At 45.3% G+C, this 18175-nt stretch overlaps 1 protein-coding gene across 2 annotated transcripts in view; it reads left to right on the top strand.

The window, feature by feature from the left end:
* ccdc50a (coiled-coil domain containing 50a) overlaps positions 1-18175 on the top strand; it is a 54313-nt gene that overhangs the window by 27984 nt on the left and 8154 nt on the right. Inside the window, exons 3-10 of one of the 2 annotated variants that reach the window (XM_041839960.2) lie at positions 5481-5610; positions 9385-9475; positions 10259-10361; positions 13956-14960; positions 15743-15903; positions 16363-16407; positions 16971-17084; positions 17349-17428. In XM_041839960.2, the coding sequence (XP_041695894.1) occupies positions 5481-5610; positions 9385-9475; positions 10259-10361; positions 13956-14960; positions 15743-15903; positions 16363-16407; positions 16971-17084; positions 17349-17428 (1729 nt within the window). The remainder of the gene's footprint in view (positions 1-5480; positions 5611-9384; positions 9476-10258; positions 10362-13955; positions 14961-15742; positions 15904-16362; positions 16408-16970; positions 17085-17348; positions 17429-18175) is intronic. The other variant, XM_041839961.2, reaches the window with a different exon arrangement.

The raw sequence follows: 18175 nt of genomic DNA on the forward strand, positions 1-18175 counted from the left end.
ATAACACATATGGAATCATGTAGTAACCAAAAAAGTGTTAAACAAATCAAAATATATTTTAGATTCTTCAAAGTAGCCACCCTTTGCCTTGATGACAGCTTTGCACACTCTTGGCATTCTCTCAACCAGCTTCATGAGGTAGTCACCTGGAATGCATTTCAATTAACAGGTTTGCCTTCTTAAAAGTTAATTGGTGGAATTTATTTCCTTCTTAATGCATTTGAGCCAATCAGTTGTGTTGCTTGAAGCTTAAGATTTTCACTGTACCCTGCAATCACACCTGCAACCCTGTACATGTGACTATTAAACTATCTGAATCTCAAAGATTCTACGATTTTTCCTGAGAAACCTGTGTGTGTCTGTGGTGTTTGTATCCCTGGATTAGGCTAATTCTTGTCTGCATCTTTGTGTTTTTAGATGAACGTGTCATCTTTGCCATGTCAGTGTCTTTGTGTCTGCCTGTGGGTGTGTACTTGTCTGTGTGTGTCTAATCATAATTGGGTTGTAAATGTGTGCCGTTCATCTTTCGGTGACGCCCCTTTTCACACAGTTTCACTCAAAGCCTAGGTTTCTGTCATGGACGTCTATCTTACTGTAAGCACTATCATTGGCTGCCTCCCAGTATTCCTTAGGCCCTGAGGTCAAAAAGTCACTCTTCCCAGAATAGGTTAAAGCCCAGGCCAGACATAACTTCTTCTTCCTACTTACACAAATAAACATTATCACCCAGATGGCCAGGGGTTACAGCATAAGCCCTCGTATCCCTCAGTAGAGCTGGGCAATATGGACAAAAATCCATATTGGGATAAATTGCCTGAATTGATGCGCTAACGATAAATAGAACGATACGTTTATAACAATGTGCACCACAGTTTAAAACATAATATCCTTTAAAGTCCAGACCGGCCTGCTCATTAGGCAGGATTAGGCGGCCGCAGATATAGTATATGGTAGAAAGAGTATGTGGCCTTTTCTGTAGCCTACAGGCTGGAGATAAAATGTATGACAATGTAATGAGACTGAAACTTTTTACATCATGCAGGTTTCGCCGATCAAATAGCTTAACCTATATGGCACCCAATCAAATAACAAATGCGCTGACATATTAACAAACAACATATCCTAAAAACAGGACAGGTCAAAGTAAAATGGACAATATGGAATGGACAGTCAGGCTACTCACAATTGCTGTCCAGGAGTTTCATCCGATGGGCTAAGTTGTCATGATCAGCGGTTTCAAGTTTGTATCCGTATATTTTTTATGAGCTGATCATAGCGAAAATGAAAATGTTTCTTAATTTCTCGCTGTGTAAACGCATTACAAAAAGGCTCAGGATAACTGATATTCAGCCAATTTGATTAGTCTCAGGAATCAGGACTAATAAAGCCATATGCAACGGCCCGTTTTACAAACGGTGGGCCTAATATGGATGGGCATTCATCAAATTATATTGCAGGCCGACCAAGGTATGCTACACCCCAGTAAGCACGGACCATAGGCAATGTCTTTTGGATGTCTTTTTTTTACCACATACAGTGTGGGAAAAAAGTATTTGATCCCCTGCTGATTTTGTACGTTTGCCCACTGACAAAGACATGATCAGTCTATAATTTTAATGGTAGGTTTATTTGAACAGTGAGAGACAGAATAACAACAAAAAACTCATGTCAAAAATGTTATAAATTGATTTGCATTTTAATGAGGGAAATAAGTATTTGACCCCTCTGCAAAACATGACTTAGTACTTGGTGGCAAAACCCTTGTTGGCAATCACAGAGGTCAGACGTTTCTTGTAGTTGGCCACCAGGACCTTTAATGTGCTTCTTCTTGAGCCACACCTTTGTTGCCTTGGCCGTGTGTTTTGGGTCATTGTCATGCTGAAATATCCATCCACGACCCATTTTCAATGCCCTGGCTGAGGGAAGGAGGTTCTCACCCAAGATTTGACGGTACATGGCCCCGTCCATCGTCCCTTTGATGCGGTGAAGTTGTCCTGTCCCCTTAGCAGAAAAACACCCCCAAAGCATAATGTTTCCACCTCCATGTTTGACGGTGGGGATGGTGTTCTTGGGGTCATAGGCAGCATTCCTCCTCCTCCAAACACGTCGAGTTGAGTTGATGCCAAAGAGCTTTATTTTGGTCTCATCTGACCACAACACTTTCACCCAGTTCACCTCTGAATCATTCAGATGTTCATTGGCAAACTTCAGACGCCCCTGTATATGTGCTTTCTTGAGCAGGGGGACCTTGCGGGCGCTGCAGGATTTCAGTCCTTCACGGCGTAGTGTGTTACCAATTGTTTTCTTGGTGACTATGGTCCCAGCTGCCTTGAGATCATTGACAAGATCCTCCCGTGTAGTTCTGGGCTGATTCCTCACCGTTCTCATGATCATTGGAACTCCACGAGGTGAGATCTTGCATGGAGCTGCAGGCCGAGGGAGATTGACAGGTCTTTTGTGATTCTTCCATTTGCGAATAATCGCACCAACTGTTGTCACCTTCTCACCAAGCTGCTTGGCGATGGTCTTGTAGCCCATTCCAGCCTTGTGTAGGTCTACAATCTTGTCCCTGACATCCTTGGGGAGCTCTTTGGTCTTGGCCATGGTGGAGAGTTTGGAATCTGATTGATTGATTGCTTCTGTGGACAGGTGTCTTTTATACAGGTAACAAGCTGAGATTAGGAGCACTCCCTTTAAGAGTGTGCTCCTAATCTCAGCTCGTTACCTGTATAAAAGACACCTGGGAGCCAGAAATATTTCTGATTGAGAGGGGGTCAAATACTTATTTCCCTCATTAAAATGCAAATCAATTTATAACATTTTTGACATGCGTTTTTCTGGATTCTGTTGTTGTTATTCTGTCTCTCACTGTTCAAATAAACCTACCATTAAAATTATAGACTGATCATTTCTTTGTCAGTGGGCAAACATACAAAATCAGGAGGGGATCAAATACTTTTTTCCCTCACTGTAGATGGCCATTCCTACATTTAAATTTCAGGCGACACTGTAGGCCAGGGATGGGCAACTCCAGTCCTCTGGGGACTGATTGGTGTCACACTTTTGCCCCAGTTAACACGTCTGACACCAATAATCAAGTAATCATGATCTTCAGTTTAGAATGCAATTTGTTAGTTTTTTTGAGTCCGGACCAGACATCTATGTTTGGTTCAGATTTTGTCCATTCTGGAACAGCCTTGATTTGGCCCAAACATAGACATCTATAAATTACTTATTTTCAGCTTTCATTGAACCTGATTTCAACGTCCGGAAACTACGTGTTTTCAACGTCCGGAAACTACGTGTTTTCAACGTTTCTCTAGTATAGGCTACTTATCGTAATGAACAATATAAGTGCGATGCGTGATCATTATGGTCAGTGTCGATAATTTACGGTTTATCGTCCCAGCTCTATCCCTCAGCCATAACTATTCACATGAAAAGGCCAGGGAGATTTAAGGTCTATGAGTCTGGACCTCTGACTATTTAGTTGGGAGCCCATTGCTTTCCCACTGCCCTAGGAGGACAGAATGTACCACTCTAGCGATAATGGCTTTCAATCTGTAAAATTGCTCAAATCCATGGCTTTTCAACACAAAGTTAACTTGTAAGAGAAATACTACACAGGATGATAGGAGGTACAGTTCAGAGTATCCATCCATACCTCTGAATGTGAAGAGCCTATGGATTCTTTTTGGGTCTGTCCTTGTATCAGTCTTCTACCCTCCACTGTCATAGTGCATCATGACATGGCGGGTCCCCTCTCTAACAGAGCAACAGTTCTGGTTTTAGCAGCCAGCCAGCAGTCAGTCTGCGTGGCCTTTGTCCTGGAGGTCACTGGGAATTACTCTTACACAGCCTGGCTGTCCCCTAAATGCACAGTGTCATCCTCACTCTAATCAACAGATGTCTACTGCCCTACAACCAGCTCTGCTGAACCAAAACATTTGGCATGTTTGCATCTGCTGTGAGAGGAAACAACGATTATTTTGATTCAAAAGTCCTCAGGGAGGGATTGCTACAAGCAAGGTTTGGTTCACTCAACCGAAGAACTACTGAGTGCATGGCTGTCACGGTAGGATATAGGACCACTCACATAGGGCCTACTGCTTTAAAGCCCTGGTAGAACCGTCAAGCACCAGCAGACATGAATGGCCTTGGGTTGAGATCATAAATAGGCTACATTCTAAAAGCATCCGTCATGTTTCTTAACCCAGGCAGAAGCCAGATGAGCAAGCTAGGCCTGACATTGTCTCTCCATCACATTAGTCCTATAAACTAGGGCTTTGTTATGCCTCTGAATGATTTCCCTTTTCATTGTCCAGCATCACTGTCCCATGCATTATTTGTCATTGTCCAATGCCATCTGGCCCTCTTGGATGCCAGCCACAGAGAACTGGTAGTCCATACAGAAACTTCATTTCCCAGACTTCTCTGTGTATAGACTGAGGCTAGTTGTAGTGTCTTAGACCAGATTGTGGCCCACTGATTAGGAGGATATCAGACCAAGGTTGAGTTAACAAGAAACCTTTATCCTGTGTTCTTAGAAAAAAAGATGACAGCAAACCGTAATTTGTTTTCCCCCGGAGAAAAAAATAGCATTGAACGTAACAATATATTTTGTTCTCTGGCGTCGTATGTTTGCCCTAAACATTTTGCGAGGCACCGTAAACCCACCACACAATCAATCAGCATTGTCCTCAAATCGATATTTCAGTCTATTGGTTTCCTATCGCCATGATATACTGCTTCCCATCTTTGTCGTCTCGCAATCTCGCCGCGGGAACTTCATGGAGCATCTCTTGTAAATTGTGGTGTAATTTGGTCCTTTTCACGTGAAACCTACGAGTGGATCAATAGCCAGTCCAGTGGAGCTGAATGAGTAGCAAGGGAGTGAGTGATGCTCCTTCACACGTTTTGGGCCGGGAGTGCGTCACCAAGGATTTAGAGCCTGCCCTGTCCAGGTTTATGGCCCTGTCTTGTCACATGTAGCCACTCAGCCTTGGAATGGCAGCTCCTCATCAAGTTGATCAAGTGGGCTAGTTTGTCATAGCCAAGCTCAATGAGTCAGGCCCAGTAACGTCAGGGCCGACGCGTCTGTGTTATCCCCTCTCGTCTCATCCATAGAACTCTAAACAGCAATTCTACTACTCAAAATGTATGTCCCAACTGTTTGCTAAATAAACATACTCTCAACTCCAAGTACTTGCTTCCCAGTCCTGCGGTTTAAAAGGCACCAAAACAAATAAACCTGAGGGTTGTGATTGATGTCGTCCATCTTGTTCCTCAGCGTTGCAGTTTCGCCAGATGAACTGACTGAGGATGTCCCAAATGGCACCTTATTCCCTACATAGTGCACTACTTTTGACCAGAGTCCTAAAAGGGTGCTGTTTGGGAGGCAGCTTGTGAGAGTGATTCATGTTAATGCCTTGATTGTGTAATAGTTCTGAGCATGGTGTTTGTTGATTTTGTCCTTGCAGTCGAGAGCCACTTGGCATCCAACGTCCACAAGAGCCGTCTGGTGCAGCAGGACGTAGCATTGGCCAAGCAGCTGCAGGAGGAGGAGGACCGGAGGGCCCAAGCCAAGGCCAAGAGACAGCACCGGGACATGTGAGTGACACAGATACTATTATGAACCTGGTCGTTTGGGTCTTGGATGCTGATTGGCTGAAAGCTGTGGTATAGCAGACATTATAAACTGGGTGGTTCAAGCCCTGAATGCTGATTTGCTGACAGCCGTGGTATACAATGCATTTGGAAAGTATTCAGACCCCTTCACTTTTTCCACAATTTGTTACGTTACAGCATTATTCTAAAATTGATTTTTTTTATCCCTCATCAATCTACACACAATACCCAATAATGACAAAAGCAAAAACAGGTTTTTAGAAATGTTTGCAAATTTATTAAAAATAAAAAAATTTATATAACACATTTACATAAGTATTCAGACCCTTTACTCAGTACTTTGTTGAAGCACCTTTGGCAGCGATTACAGCCTCGAGTCTTCTTGGGTATGACACTATAAGCTTGGCACACTTGTATTTGGGGAGTTTCTCCCATTCTTCTCTGCAGATCCTCTCAAGCTCTGTCAGGTTGGATGGGGAGCGTCGCTGCACAGCTATTTTCAGGTCTCTCCAGAGATGTTAGATCGGGTTCAAGTCCGGGCTCTGGCTGGGCCACTCAAGGACATTCAGAGACTTGTCCCGAAGCCACTCCTGCGTTGTCTTGGCTGTGTGCTTAGGGTCGTTGTCCTGTTGGAAGGTGAACTTTCACCGCAGTCTGAGGTCCTGAGCGCTCTGGAGCAGGTTTTCATCAAGGATCTTGCTGTACTTTGCTCCGTTCATCTTTCCCTCAATCCTGACTAGTCTCCCATCCCTGCCGCTGAAAAAACATCCCCACAGCATGATGCTGCTGCCACCACCATGCTTCACGTAGGGATGGTGCCAGGTTTCCTCCAACCAGGCGAAACAGTTCAATCTTGGTTTCTTGAGAGTTCTTTAGTCCTCCAGGTGGGCTGTCATGTGCCTTTTACTGAGGAGTTTCTTCCTTCTGGCCACTCTACCATAAAGGCCTGATTGGTGGAGTGCTGCAGAGATGGTTGTCCTGAGGTCTACGGACAATTCCCTCAACCTCATGGCTTGGTTTCTGCTCTGACATGCACTGTCAACTGTGGGACCTTATATAGACAGGTGTGTGCCTTTCCAAATCATGTCCAATCAATTGAATTTACCACAGGTGGACTACAATGGATGATCAATGGAAACAGGATACACCTGAGCTCCATTTCGAGTCTCATAGCAAATGGTCTGAATACTTGTGTAAATAAGTTATTTCTGTTTTTTTGCAAACATTTCTAAAAATCTGTTTTCGCTTTGTCATTATGGGGTATTGTATGTAGATTGATGAGGAAATGTTTTTCGTTAATCAATTTTAGAATAAGGCTGTAACGTAACAAAATGTAGAAAAAGGGAAGGGGTCTGAATACTTTCCGACTGCACTGTATATCAGACCGTATACCAAGGGTATGACAAAACATTTATTTTTACTAGCAATAAGGCACCTCAGGGGTTTGTGGTATATGGCCAATATACCACGGCTAAGGGCTGTATCCAGGCACTCCGCGTTGCGTTGTTCTTAAGAACAGCCCTTCATGCCTCATTGCTTAAATATGCCACTCCCCCTCGGGCCTTATTGCTTAATTATACACTTCATTCTACCACAGACTCTCTACTATGACCATAACACAGCAGCAGACATTTGGGTGTCAGATGTAGAACACACTCGCATCCACACAAACATTTAGTTCACTACTGCCATCTTAACCTAACCAAAGGTTCTAGAGACACTCATAGATAACCATGATCTAACCCACACCTTAACTCAAGTCATAGATGGCACAGGTACATATGAGTCACACACATACTGTGTTATGCACACCATGACATTATGCTCAACACCCTACCACCGCCCAACACAACAGCCACATTTAGGGTGTCAGATGTGGAAGAAAGTGCTCCACTTTTTTTCGCCAAATATGCTGGCTCACGTCGCAGTGAAAGTTGTGCTCCAAAGTCAGCCTTCCTCACACGCTCGCTAGCAGCAGGGCAGCGCCCCCAAGAGAGAGGCCAGATGCTCTGCCGCCCATACAGCCCGGCTAATGCTGCTTGGCATGCTGGGAGCTCCCGCTGCCATCTTCTCTGCCCTTGCCCAGTGTGTTTTTCTTTATTTCTTTCTCACTCTCTCTCTCGCTCTCTCGTTCTCTCTCTCTCGTTCTCTCTCTCTCTCTCTCGTTCTCTCTCTCTCGTTCTCTCGTTCTCTCTCTCTCGTTCTCTCTCTCTCTCTCTCGTTCTCTCTCTCTCTCTCTCTCGTTCTCTCTCGTTCTCTCTCTCGTTCTCTCTCGTTCTCTCTCTCGTTCTCTCTCGTTCTCGTTCTCTCTCTCTCTCTCTCTCTCTCTCTCTCTCTCTCTCTCTCTCTCTCTCTCTCTCTCTCTCTCTCTCTCTCTCTCTCTCTCTCTCTCTCTCTCTCTCTCTCTCTCTCCCCCACACACATGCACTCTAGACACAAACATTTTAATATTGTAGGACTGTACATTTCATATTGTTTTATTTTTCATGTAGGCTGTTTTGTAGGGATGTGGGATAAAATCGATACAGTTACATAATGGGATATTATTTTTGACAATATTTTTTGCAATAGTTGGCTGTACCTTCACCAAAACTCTAGTATTTTTATTTCATAGTTTGTTCTTCATTTTCTTTTAAAATAGGGAGAACATTTTATTGTCTTTTATTTCCATAACAAATCAAAACTAGTTTTCTCATGGCTCTCTCTTGTCCCTCTGCAGCAGACATATGGTGAGCAATATGTTTGGAACATCGAATCGCAATAAAATCACAGTATCGAATCACAATACATATAGAATTGTGCGATTTCAAGTAGGGTACCTGAATTCAAATAGGAGCCATTTGCTGAAATTCAAATGGAAGTCTATTAATTTTGGCAATGCACTCATACTGTTGTTATTGGCAATCTCCACTGTTTTAAAAGGACCAGGCATTATAAAACTGAAAATAAATAGCATACATATTTGCATATTGGCATATTCTTCCTAATAATCACAGTCAGCTCGGATATGATCAGGCTGAGTCTCAGATGCTGTGCTTCTGAATCTGTCAGCTGACAACACACACACCCAGGTCGTTGGAGTGGAGGCTATATGCGTGACGGATCGGTAGCGAGACGTCCCATCTGCCTAATCTCTGACCCGTTATAGTCTGCCCTGGCACCCTGAGCCAACCCTTCTACAGTTCAATGCATCAACTATCACAGCCAGAATGTATTAGCCTAGCTATCACAAATACAGTGTGATAAGACGTCTATCACAACTTTATTACACTGGATAAATCTGTTTCGTAACATGAAGAGACCAAAAGGAAGAAGACTGAAACAGGGAGGGACTACTTGAACTCTGCCAATAAGAAATACAGAAAGAGGGATATGCTATCGAGTTAGCGCTTGATTAGTCAATCAAATGTATTTATAAAGCCCTTTTTACATCAGCAAATGTCACAAAGTGCTTATACAGAAACCCAGCCTAAAACTCCAAACAGCAAGTAATGCAGATGAAGAAGCACTAACATCCTGGTAGCACTAGCATCCTTGTTGTGTTCTGTGAAAGCCCTTGTTATTGCCACTAGTGTTATGGAGTGGTGTAGTATGGATAAGATGCAAATAGGCCTACTATCCATACAATAACTTTGGGCAGGCTACAGGTTTTGGGGTAGTTGACTGTTCTGTTTCTGCTTCTAATGTTTTGTCTCCTCTTGTTTGGCTTCTTAACTCCCGACACACACACACACACACACACACACACACCCCTAGTGAGCGCAGCGACAATGAGATTGCCCAGGAGATTCAGGAGGAATTGGTGCGACAGGCGGAGCAGCAGCGCAAGCAGGAGGAGAAGGATGCGGTAAGTGACACTATACCACCCACACCCAATCAACAGCTCCGGGGTGAAGTTTCCCCTAGGTACAGATCTAGGATCAGCTTCCCCTTCCCCAATCCTAACCAGAACCATTACTGGGGAAAATGCTAAACTTACCCAAGATCAGGGTCTAGGGGCAACTTCACCCTAAACCCAATCAACATGGGTGTACCTCCTCTACCCTACCACTTCTGTAGGAGCGATGGGTCACCATGGGCGGGTCACCTGATTGGGCTATTCAAATCCACTACTAGTATTACACCCTGTACTTGTTTATTCAACTTTAGCGTTAGAAATGAATGTCTAGCCCAATGGTGATCTCATTATTGCCCTATTGGCACCCGACCTGGGTTCAAATACTATTTTGAATCATTTGAAATACTTTGTATGTGCTTGATAGAGCTTACCTGGTTCAATGGAACCAATAGAACTGTCCCAAAACATCAAACCACTAGCCCAGGCAGGCTAAAGCAAATGCTAAAAGTATTAAAAGGTTTAAAATAGGCTAGTATTTGAATCCAGGTCTGATTGATTGGCACTGTGCATATACAGGGCCATACTACTGATTCCTCATAGGCTACTTTTTAAATTGTAATCCTCAGTGAAAAACCGCTCATCTCTGTGAGAAATCCAGGATAGAAATAACAAGTGAGGTGTCAGCAGTTTGAAGTGGTTTGTTTATTAATGTGTGTGTGTGTTTGTCTGCGCTCGCGCGTCTGTGTGTGCGTGCCTGTGTGTCTGTCTGTGTGTCTGTGCGTGTGTTTCCAGGCCATCGCTCGTAAGCTGCAGGAGAAGGAGATGAAGGAGGAGAGGAAGAGACAGAAGCAGCTGGAGGCCAACTTTGAGGAGGAGTACTACGAGGATAAAGGAGGTGGGTCTAGCGCCCCCTGTCTGTGTCTCAAGGATCTAGGATTCTATTCCTCTGTTGTTGGAGGGAGGGATATGGTTGGGGTGGGAGTGTCTGGGTACATCACACATGCATGCGTGTGTGGTGGGGTGGGTGGGTTATGGCGAGGGGTGAATTGGAAAGTTCATACAGTGCGTCATATAGTAGTGTGTTCTTGGTTAGGGATGGAGATGCATGGCGTGTGTGTGGAGTGGTGCGTGCGTTAGAGTAGGGTTGATTTTAGGTCGAGGATTTAGGAGGGCTGTTTCAAGCACATAGTTGACCTTGAGGGAGAGTGTGCGTACTGCGTAGATGCTAAGGTAAAAAGGAGTCGTTTGTCATCGCTCTCTCGCTCTCTCTCTCTCTCTCTCTCTCTCTCTCTCTCTCTCTCTTGCACACACACAGAGTGGTTTTGCTCCTTAGTGAGCTGAGACAGTGTTTTGCAGGGCTGCGAGAACAGCTTTGACTTCACTGCAGCAATAAGGCTCCATCTTAAACAGTTAGAAGCTTGCCTACTGTCAGAATAACCAAACAACTTTAAGGAGCCTTTTGGCAGTTAATGTTTCTTTCATAGTCGGTTCCAGCCTCCCCATCCCCCTGCCTTAAAACAGTAAGACATTTGTCGTTAATAATTGTAATATGTCTCATTGGAAAGTGGTGGGCATTAGGCATTTTACCTTATTCACTGAGCCCTTGCTGGGGTAGAAGGTAGAAGCTCTTTCAGGCCTCACTGCTAGAGGCACAGGTATGTGTATGGATGAGCAGGCTGTGTGTGTGTGCGCGGGAGGTATTTTTAATTGGTTACTTTAATGTTCTCCAGCACCCCGTAAAACCCAGCTCTTTCCTCTCCAGCTGGCACACCCACAGTGGGGTCCGGTTGGCTTGACGTAGGCTGAGGTTTCCTGCAGGCCCAGACCCACCTGATTGCTGCCTAGCTACTTGGATGTAGACAAAGAAGACGAGGAGGCATATTTGACCAGGGCCTCTCTCAATTTCACTATTACACCTAAAGATGTGGAGTAAAGCTTCTCTTCTCCCGAAAGTCACTTTTAAAGAAGCAGAGAGAGAATAGTCAGTGATTTCTTACTAAACTACACAAGCCGCAGCTAAGGCTGTGGTTACAGTACGTAGGTTAGGTGTGGATGACACACACACAAACACACACACACAGGTTTTCCCTCCGTCTCTGTGTGTTGACATGAACAGGGTTGAAGGGACGTTCACTGCTGTCAGGAATGTTCTGCTTTCTTGTTGTCTTTCTGCAAGGATCTATTTCCTAGTGAAAGGCATTTTTCTATATCCACAAACCGTCTTGAGTAGGCGTGCTGATCTAGGATCAGTTTTGCCGATTAGATCCCAATGAATAAGATTACATGGATGGGGGGGGGGACCTGATCCTAGATCAGCACTCCTGCTCTGAGACGCTTTATGAATATGGGCCAAGAACTATAGCCTCATATACAGTTCTACCCTGTGTGTGTGTGTACATGCTGTCTGGCTGAGCATTTTAAACCTCAAATACCCTTGCACACACACACACACACACACACACACACTCTGCCATGTCTTATCTCTGGCGTGTCGTTTCCTCTATTCGTGGGATTGGCTGCCCCTCTTAGGAAGTGAGTAAGGGAGGGGGCACTGCCTGGCTGCCATGTTTGTCTTAATCCTCCAAATCATGGAGAGACGGTTGGTTTAACGTTCAGCCTCTTCTACGCAGATAAACAACTGGAAAGAGAGGAGGAGAGAGAAGAGAGGGAGAGGAGACGGAGGAAGGAAGGAAGACAAGATATCCAGGCTTTGCCTCAGTTTTTTATTAAGAGACAGAAATAGGCTAGAGAGAATAATTTCCACAATGTTGCAGTTAGAGCATGACAACTGCTCAGCTTTAACAGATATTCAGCACACGCTCATTAGTTAGCTAATATACCTTTGGCAGTTGACTGTGAGAGCAAAGTAGGCTAGTTCCTCAAGCTACCATTCGAAACCAGCCCAGGTTGAGGGTGGAACTTTTTAAACAATGACTTCACTGTCATTAAGGAGACATTAGCACTAAATGTGTTACGTAGGTTTGTATATTCCCTCACCTTATTTCAAAAGTTAAACATAAACAGTTGTTTCAGTTGATGAGATTAGCTTCACCAACAGCTCCAGGATGACTGACATTCCATTCAGCTGACGACAGGCTGAGAAATAACTGGCACACACACACACACTTGTGTGCTTTCCACGTTTGTTTTTACTCAAATGCAGGCCTGTGATTCGTCAGTGCATAGTAGGAATGTCGACTGTGGTTGTAACAGTTCACTTACCATAACCCAGGGGTTCCCAAACTTTTTTGGCACAAGACCCCATTTTGCGACCTCAGCATATATAAAAATTAAAAAAAAGTGATGTAATCAAAGGCCATTGTTTACGTTTTTAATTGGAGCTATGACTGTCTATTACAAATCTGTCTGACAGTACTTTTGACCGTATTTCAATCTGAAGGAAGTATGGTTTGAAGTGACTGAAATGCATCAGAAAGGGAAGTTCAGAAGATCATCAGACAATAATTTTCAATGATATTCTGTGTAAAGAACATCATCATTGATGTTCTTTTTCCCACAGTCTGATTTTGTGCCTGGTCTTGTCCATGCTGTCCTGTGCGGCTTGAGGGAAACAGTCTTATCTTTCAGTGATGGGGTCATAATATTTTGTAGCTTAAACCGTTCAAATGATAGAGCCACGTGTAGGAAGAAAACAGAAACCGATCTGTTTATTACAACCGCATCTAGCGGCTACTGGTTCTATGAACCAAGCTTGAATTAGATTTTTTTATTTCTGATTTCTCGCTCGCAACCCCCATTTTCAAATCAGGTGACCCCACACACCCCTAGTTTGGTAAACGCTGTTATAAGCTGATTATTATTTTCACAGCCAATGTTTTTTAACGGTTCAATTTCAAGTGCCTCCAACCACAGCTCAATACACATGAAAGCTATTGATTTGCATCTCTTCGGTACGACGCACTCTAGGAGGTTGCGTCTGTCAAATACCACAAATTACTACAACCATGCCTGCCTACCACGCATTACTATACTATGTCCATATTGTTCCATTACTTTCTCATGGATGTCACTGTCACTGAATGTCATAATATGAATGCCTGCATGTCATCCCTTCTCCCTGTCTGAGGTGCATGGAGCTTTAGCTTTGTTTTACCTCGGCTATAGATGTGCAGGGATCGGCTAACTAGCCCTCCATGTTGGCTTCAAACTTCCCATGATAATAACATCCTACTCTGCATTCTAACTCAGATCCAATTGTCTGGGAATATTTGGAGCCAAAATGGCACCCATTTAATTATCAAACTTAAACTGAGTTTGCCGAAACTGTACATTATATCCATGGCTCAACATTTAACATTGAACCCTCAGTGTCCTCACATGCAGGTGCTGTGACTTAACTAACCCTGTGTGCTCACTAACCAACCCAGTTTTGTTCACATCTGTCATTGTCTTGTTCCATCCATCCATGTCTTCCTTCCATTCTCCACCGCCTCTCCACATCGACCCCTCATCCCTTCCCTCAACCCAGCCATCCGAGCCCCTCTGGACCTGGATGACAAACCCAAACCTCGTTCGAACTCCCACTCGCCCGAGTCGGATCCCCTTACCCCGGGCTCACGACGCGACCTCTCCCCTGAGTACGGTTCTTTTGAGCCTAGCAGGACCAGATACCCCCGATACGACCCTGTAGAGCCTAGCACCAGTGGTAGTTCCAGATACCCCGAGCACCATTTAGAGAGTAGGGGAGAGGGTAGCAGGAGCAAGCATGGAGACCCATACCCCGAGGACCACCTCTCCAATAGCAGGGGGAAACATGGGGGCAGGTACCCAGACTACCACCACCCCACCGAGGGTAGAAGTAGAGGGAAAGGGGGCCAGAGGAGCCGAGACCCCCAGGGGTCCCAGTCCACCTTCTACCAAGACAGCCATGATCCCAGGAGACACAGAGGGGAGGAGGGGGAGAGGGTGGTGAGGAGGAAGGAGAGGCCCATCCGGCCTCCCCCGCCGTCCCACAACCCTGTGGAGAGAGACAAGGCCTGGGAGAGAGCGAGGGAGAAAGAAAGAGAGTGGGAGAAAGACAGGCAAAGAGAACCCAGGAGAAACAAGGAGAGGGAGAGCGACGCCCCGAGACACGAGGAGAGATCGAGAGACGGACAGAGACACGGGCAGCGATCGCGAGACCGAGAGCATAGCCGAGACAAACACAGAGAAAAAGACAGACACCGAGAAAGAACCAAGAGCAGGGAGCGAGGTCTGGATGAAGACTATGACGAGCCCATCCCCAGTAGCCACAGCCGGGCCTGGACTGTTGGTGGGGAGGAGGCCCCTGGCCCTGGGGATGATGGGAAGTGGGGGCCCATGGCCAGGCTCTACTCTGGCCCCAGTGAGCTGTGTGAGGAGGAGGCCAGAAGGAGCCCCCGCCCCGGCGGGATGGGGAGAGAAAGGGGGGAGAGGAGAGGTCACAGGGACCCTGGGGAGGGGCCCAGCATGGGCACGGAGCGCTCCTACACGCACCCCGCTCCCAGGGAGCCAGGTACGGCACAGCGCCGGGCCCATGGTCGACTTTGTGTGTGTGTGTGCAGCCTTGATTGGCCCATTGCTGGGAGCTGCTGGTGGTGGTTTTGGCTCCCTAACACAATAATTATTAATCATACACTTATCTTCCTCTTCATCTTCTTCCTCTCTCCTTGGTGTGGCGGCTTTCACTCCTTCCAATATCTGATTATCATAATGGTGATGATTCCACTGTAGTTCACAATAAAAGTCCCTGATTCACAATAAAATTCCGATGGTGGGAAACAGGCCTCTGATGTGAATCAGTTGAATCAGCGGCTGGTGTTAATCATGTGTGGGGTTGATGGCTGAATCTAGGGAGTTGTTGTGATTTGAGCTCAATGGATCCAGTTACATCGGGAAACGCAACATGACAGATGGTCCAGATAGAAATGGACTGTGTAGAACAGATATGATTCCATTATTTGTCAGCTCGTATACATTACATTTCTGTCTGGAACCTTCTTAGCATTGCACTCCAATTCTAGTCCTCAAGGGCTTCCGTGGGTGTGCAGTGTTTTCTCTATCCCTGTGTAGCCCTACTCACCACAACTGATCAAGTACTGGCATTGATTTGCCATCGATTTGTCCAGACATATATTTACTATCTCAGACCGTAAATCAGACATTGATTAAAATGCCAGTGACTTAATCTAGTAGACACTGCACTACAGCCCTGGAGGAATCAGAGTTGGGGAGACTGTAGTTATATCATCAACTCTACATAGATCTGTAATAACTTGTATGTGGCGCCCCCTGCAGGTCGTATCGTGCAAGGAGGACCAGGGGGTCGTGGAGCGGTGGTAGTAGGAGGGGAGTACGGGATGGGCGAGGCCACCCAGGGCATCGCCAAGCTGGACCTGAGGGAGCAGGAGATCCTGGACATGGAGGTGGCCCGGAAACTACAGGAGGAGGAAGTCAAGGTGAGAGGACTGGTCAGCGAGTGAATGACACCCTACATTTTAAAACACCCTTACTATGAGATCATAACATCCATATTACATCTTTGTACTGTAATACTCCCTCTCAACATTCAGTTAGCCTCTGCCATAGCCCCCTATTTTAGATGCATTTAGTTACAGCAGCATCATAGATACATTTATAGCTTTCATTATGCAATATTTTTGGGGTTCATTGTCAATTTAACTTCAGGAACTTAACAACAGAATGTAGATATTGGTGATATGCTGACTAGTGTGAACAGTGGAAGCTACATTCAGTAGACCTCAGATTTGTATTGTGCTGTGTAGCGTCAGATGTCTTAGAAGTCTTTGAGAAAGGCTCCGTCTCAACATGGTCACCTCCTATGTTGTCATGATAGAGCCTAGGGACAATAATGTTCTGTGACTCAAACTTGGTTTCTAATTGTTTTTCGGTTCCAGGCAAGCAAGATGGACAAGCGCGCAGCCCAAGTGGCTCAGGATGAGGTAAGTTGGAGGCGGCCGCTTCTCTCAGTCTGGAAACTTCTGTCTTTACTGACTGACGTGTCACTCCAACTCTCTCTCTCTCTCTCTCTCTCGCCCTGTCTCTCTCTCTCTCTCTCTCTCTCTCTCTCCCTGTCTCTCTCTCTCTCTCGCCCTGTCTCTCATGGTCATTGAAGTCTCAACTTTCACCACATCAATAAAGCCAGCTATTGAGTGTGACAGTGGTTTACCTTTGTTAAATAAATGATGTCCCTTGGTCCATTTATTCTCTTTGGTCAGTGTTAACCTGGGGTTATCACATCCCACCACATCATGGATTATATCACCTATTAGTGTATACATATCACATATCAGTGTATACTGCCAGATGCAAGATGAAGCAGCACTATGTGCCTGAAAGGTTCAATCTGGGATTGGAAAAACAAGTGGTCACCCAGCCACTTGTTTAGGTAAACCGCTGAGGGATGGGGCTGGAGAAATGTTACCACTCTCAAATTCATTGGCACAAGGAGCGTGTCTGTTTGTACTAGAACTGTATAGTAACCAGGTTGTATTGGTGTTGTCAGGAGATAGCCCGGCTGCTGATGGAGCAGGAGAAGATGGAGTACAAGAAGTCCAGAGAGAAGGAGAAGCAGGGGATGAGGCTGGAAGAGAGGAGGCCAGAGGGAGGAGACTTCAAGGTGACTCTCCCTCTCTCATCGATGAGATGACTTTATGATTAATAACACTTTATGATTTTAGCACTACATGTACAGTATTTTGATAGTCATCAAGATGGTATTTGTGTTCCATACTGTAATGTTTGTCCCTCGTAGGGATGCATTTATTTTAACTGTTGTGCTGATATGAACAGTTTAGGGTGCCTGTTTTTGTCAACTTGTTGATAATGGATTCCAGACCACAGATGGTGTTTTCCTGTCTGTCTTTCTGTATGTGTGTTCCAGCCAAGCTCAGAGGAGGTAGTGCGTCCCAGGTCACGAGAGGAGGAATACCAGAGGCCCAGGAACCACCAAAAGGCTGCCAGGTACTTGTCTCACTCTATTAGCTACAACAATGTAGAACGCCTTACCTCACTCTATTAAATCAAATCAAATCAAATCAAATTGTATTGGTCACATGCGCCGAATACAACAGGTGCAGACATTACAGTGAAATCTTACTTACAGCCCTTAACCAACAGTTCTTTTATTTTTAACAAAAAAAGTAAAAATAAAACAACAACAAAAAAAGTGTTGAGAAAAAAAGAGCAGAAGTAAAATAAAATAACAGTAGGGAGGCTATATATACAGGGGGGTACCGGTGCAGAGTCAATGTGCGGGGGCACCGGCTAGTTGAGATAGTTGAAGTAATATGTACATGTGGGTAGAGTTAAAGTGACTATGCATAAATAATTAACAGAGTAGCAGCAGCGTAAAAGGATGGGGTGGGGGGGCAGTGCAAATAGTCCGGGTAGCCATGATTAGCTGTTCAGGAGTCTTATGGCTTGGGGGTAGAAGCTGTTGAGAAGTCTTTTGGACCTAGACTTGGCACTCCGGTACCGCTTGCCGTGCGGTAGCAGGGAGAACAGTCTATGACTAGGGTGGCTGGAGTCTTTGACAATTTTGAGGGCCTTCCTCTGACAACGCCTGGTATAGAGGTCCTGGATGGCAGGAAGCTTGGCCCCAGTGATGTACTGGGCCGTACGCACTACCCTCTGTAGTGCCTTGCGGTCGGAGGCCAAGCAGTTGCCATACCAGGCGGTGATGCAACCAGTCAGGATGCTCTCGATGGT

Source organism: Coregonus clupeaformis, chromosome 20 (genome assembly GCF_020615455.1).
Source record: "Coregonus clupeaformis isolate EN_2021a chromosome 20, ASM2061545v1, whole genome shotgun sequence".
Classification (NCBI taxonomy): Eukaryota; Metazoa; Chordata; class Actinopteri; order Salmoniformes; family Salmonidae; genus Coregonus; species Coregonus clupeaformis.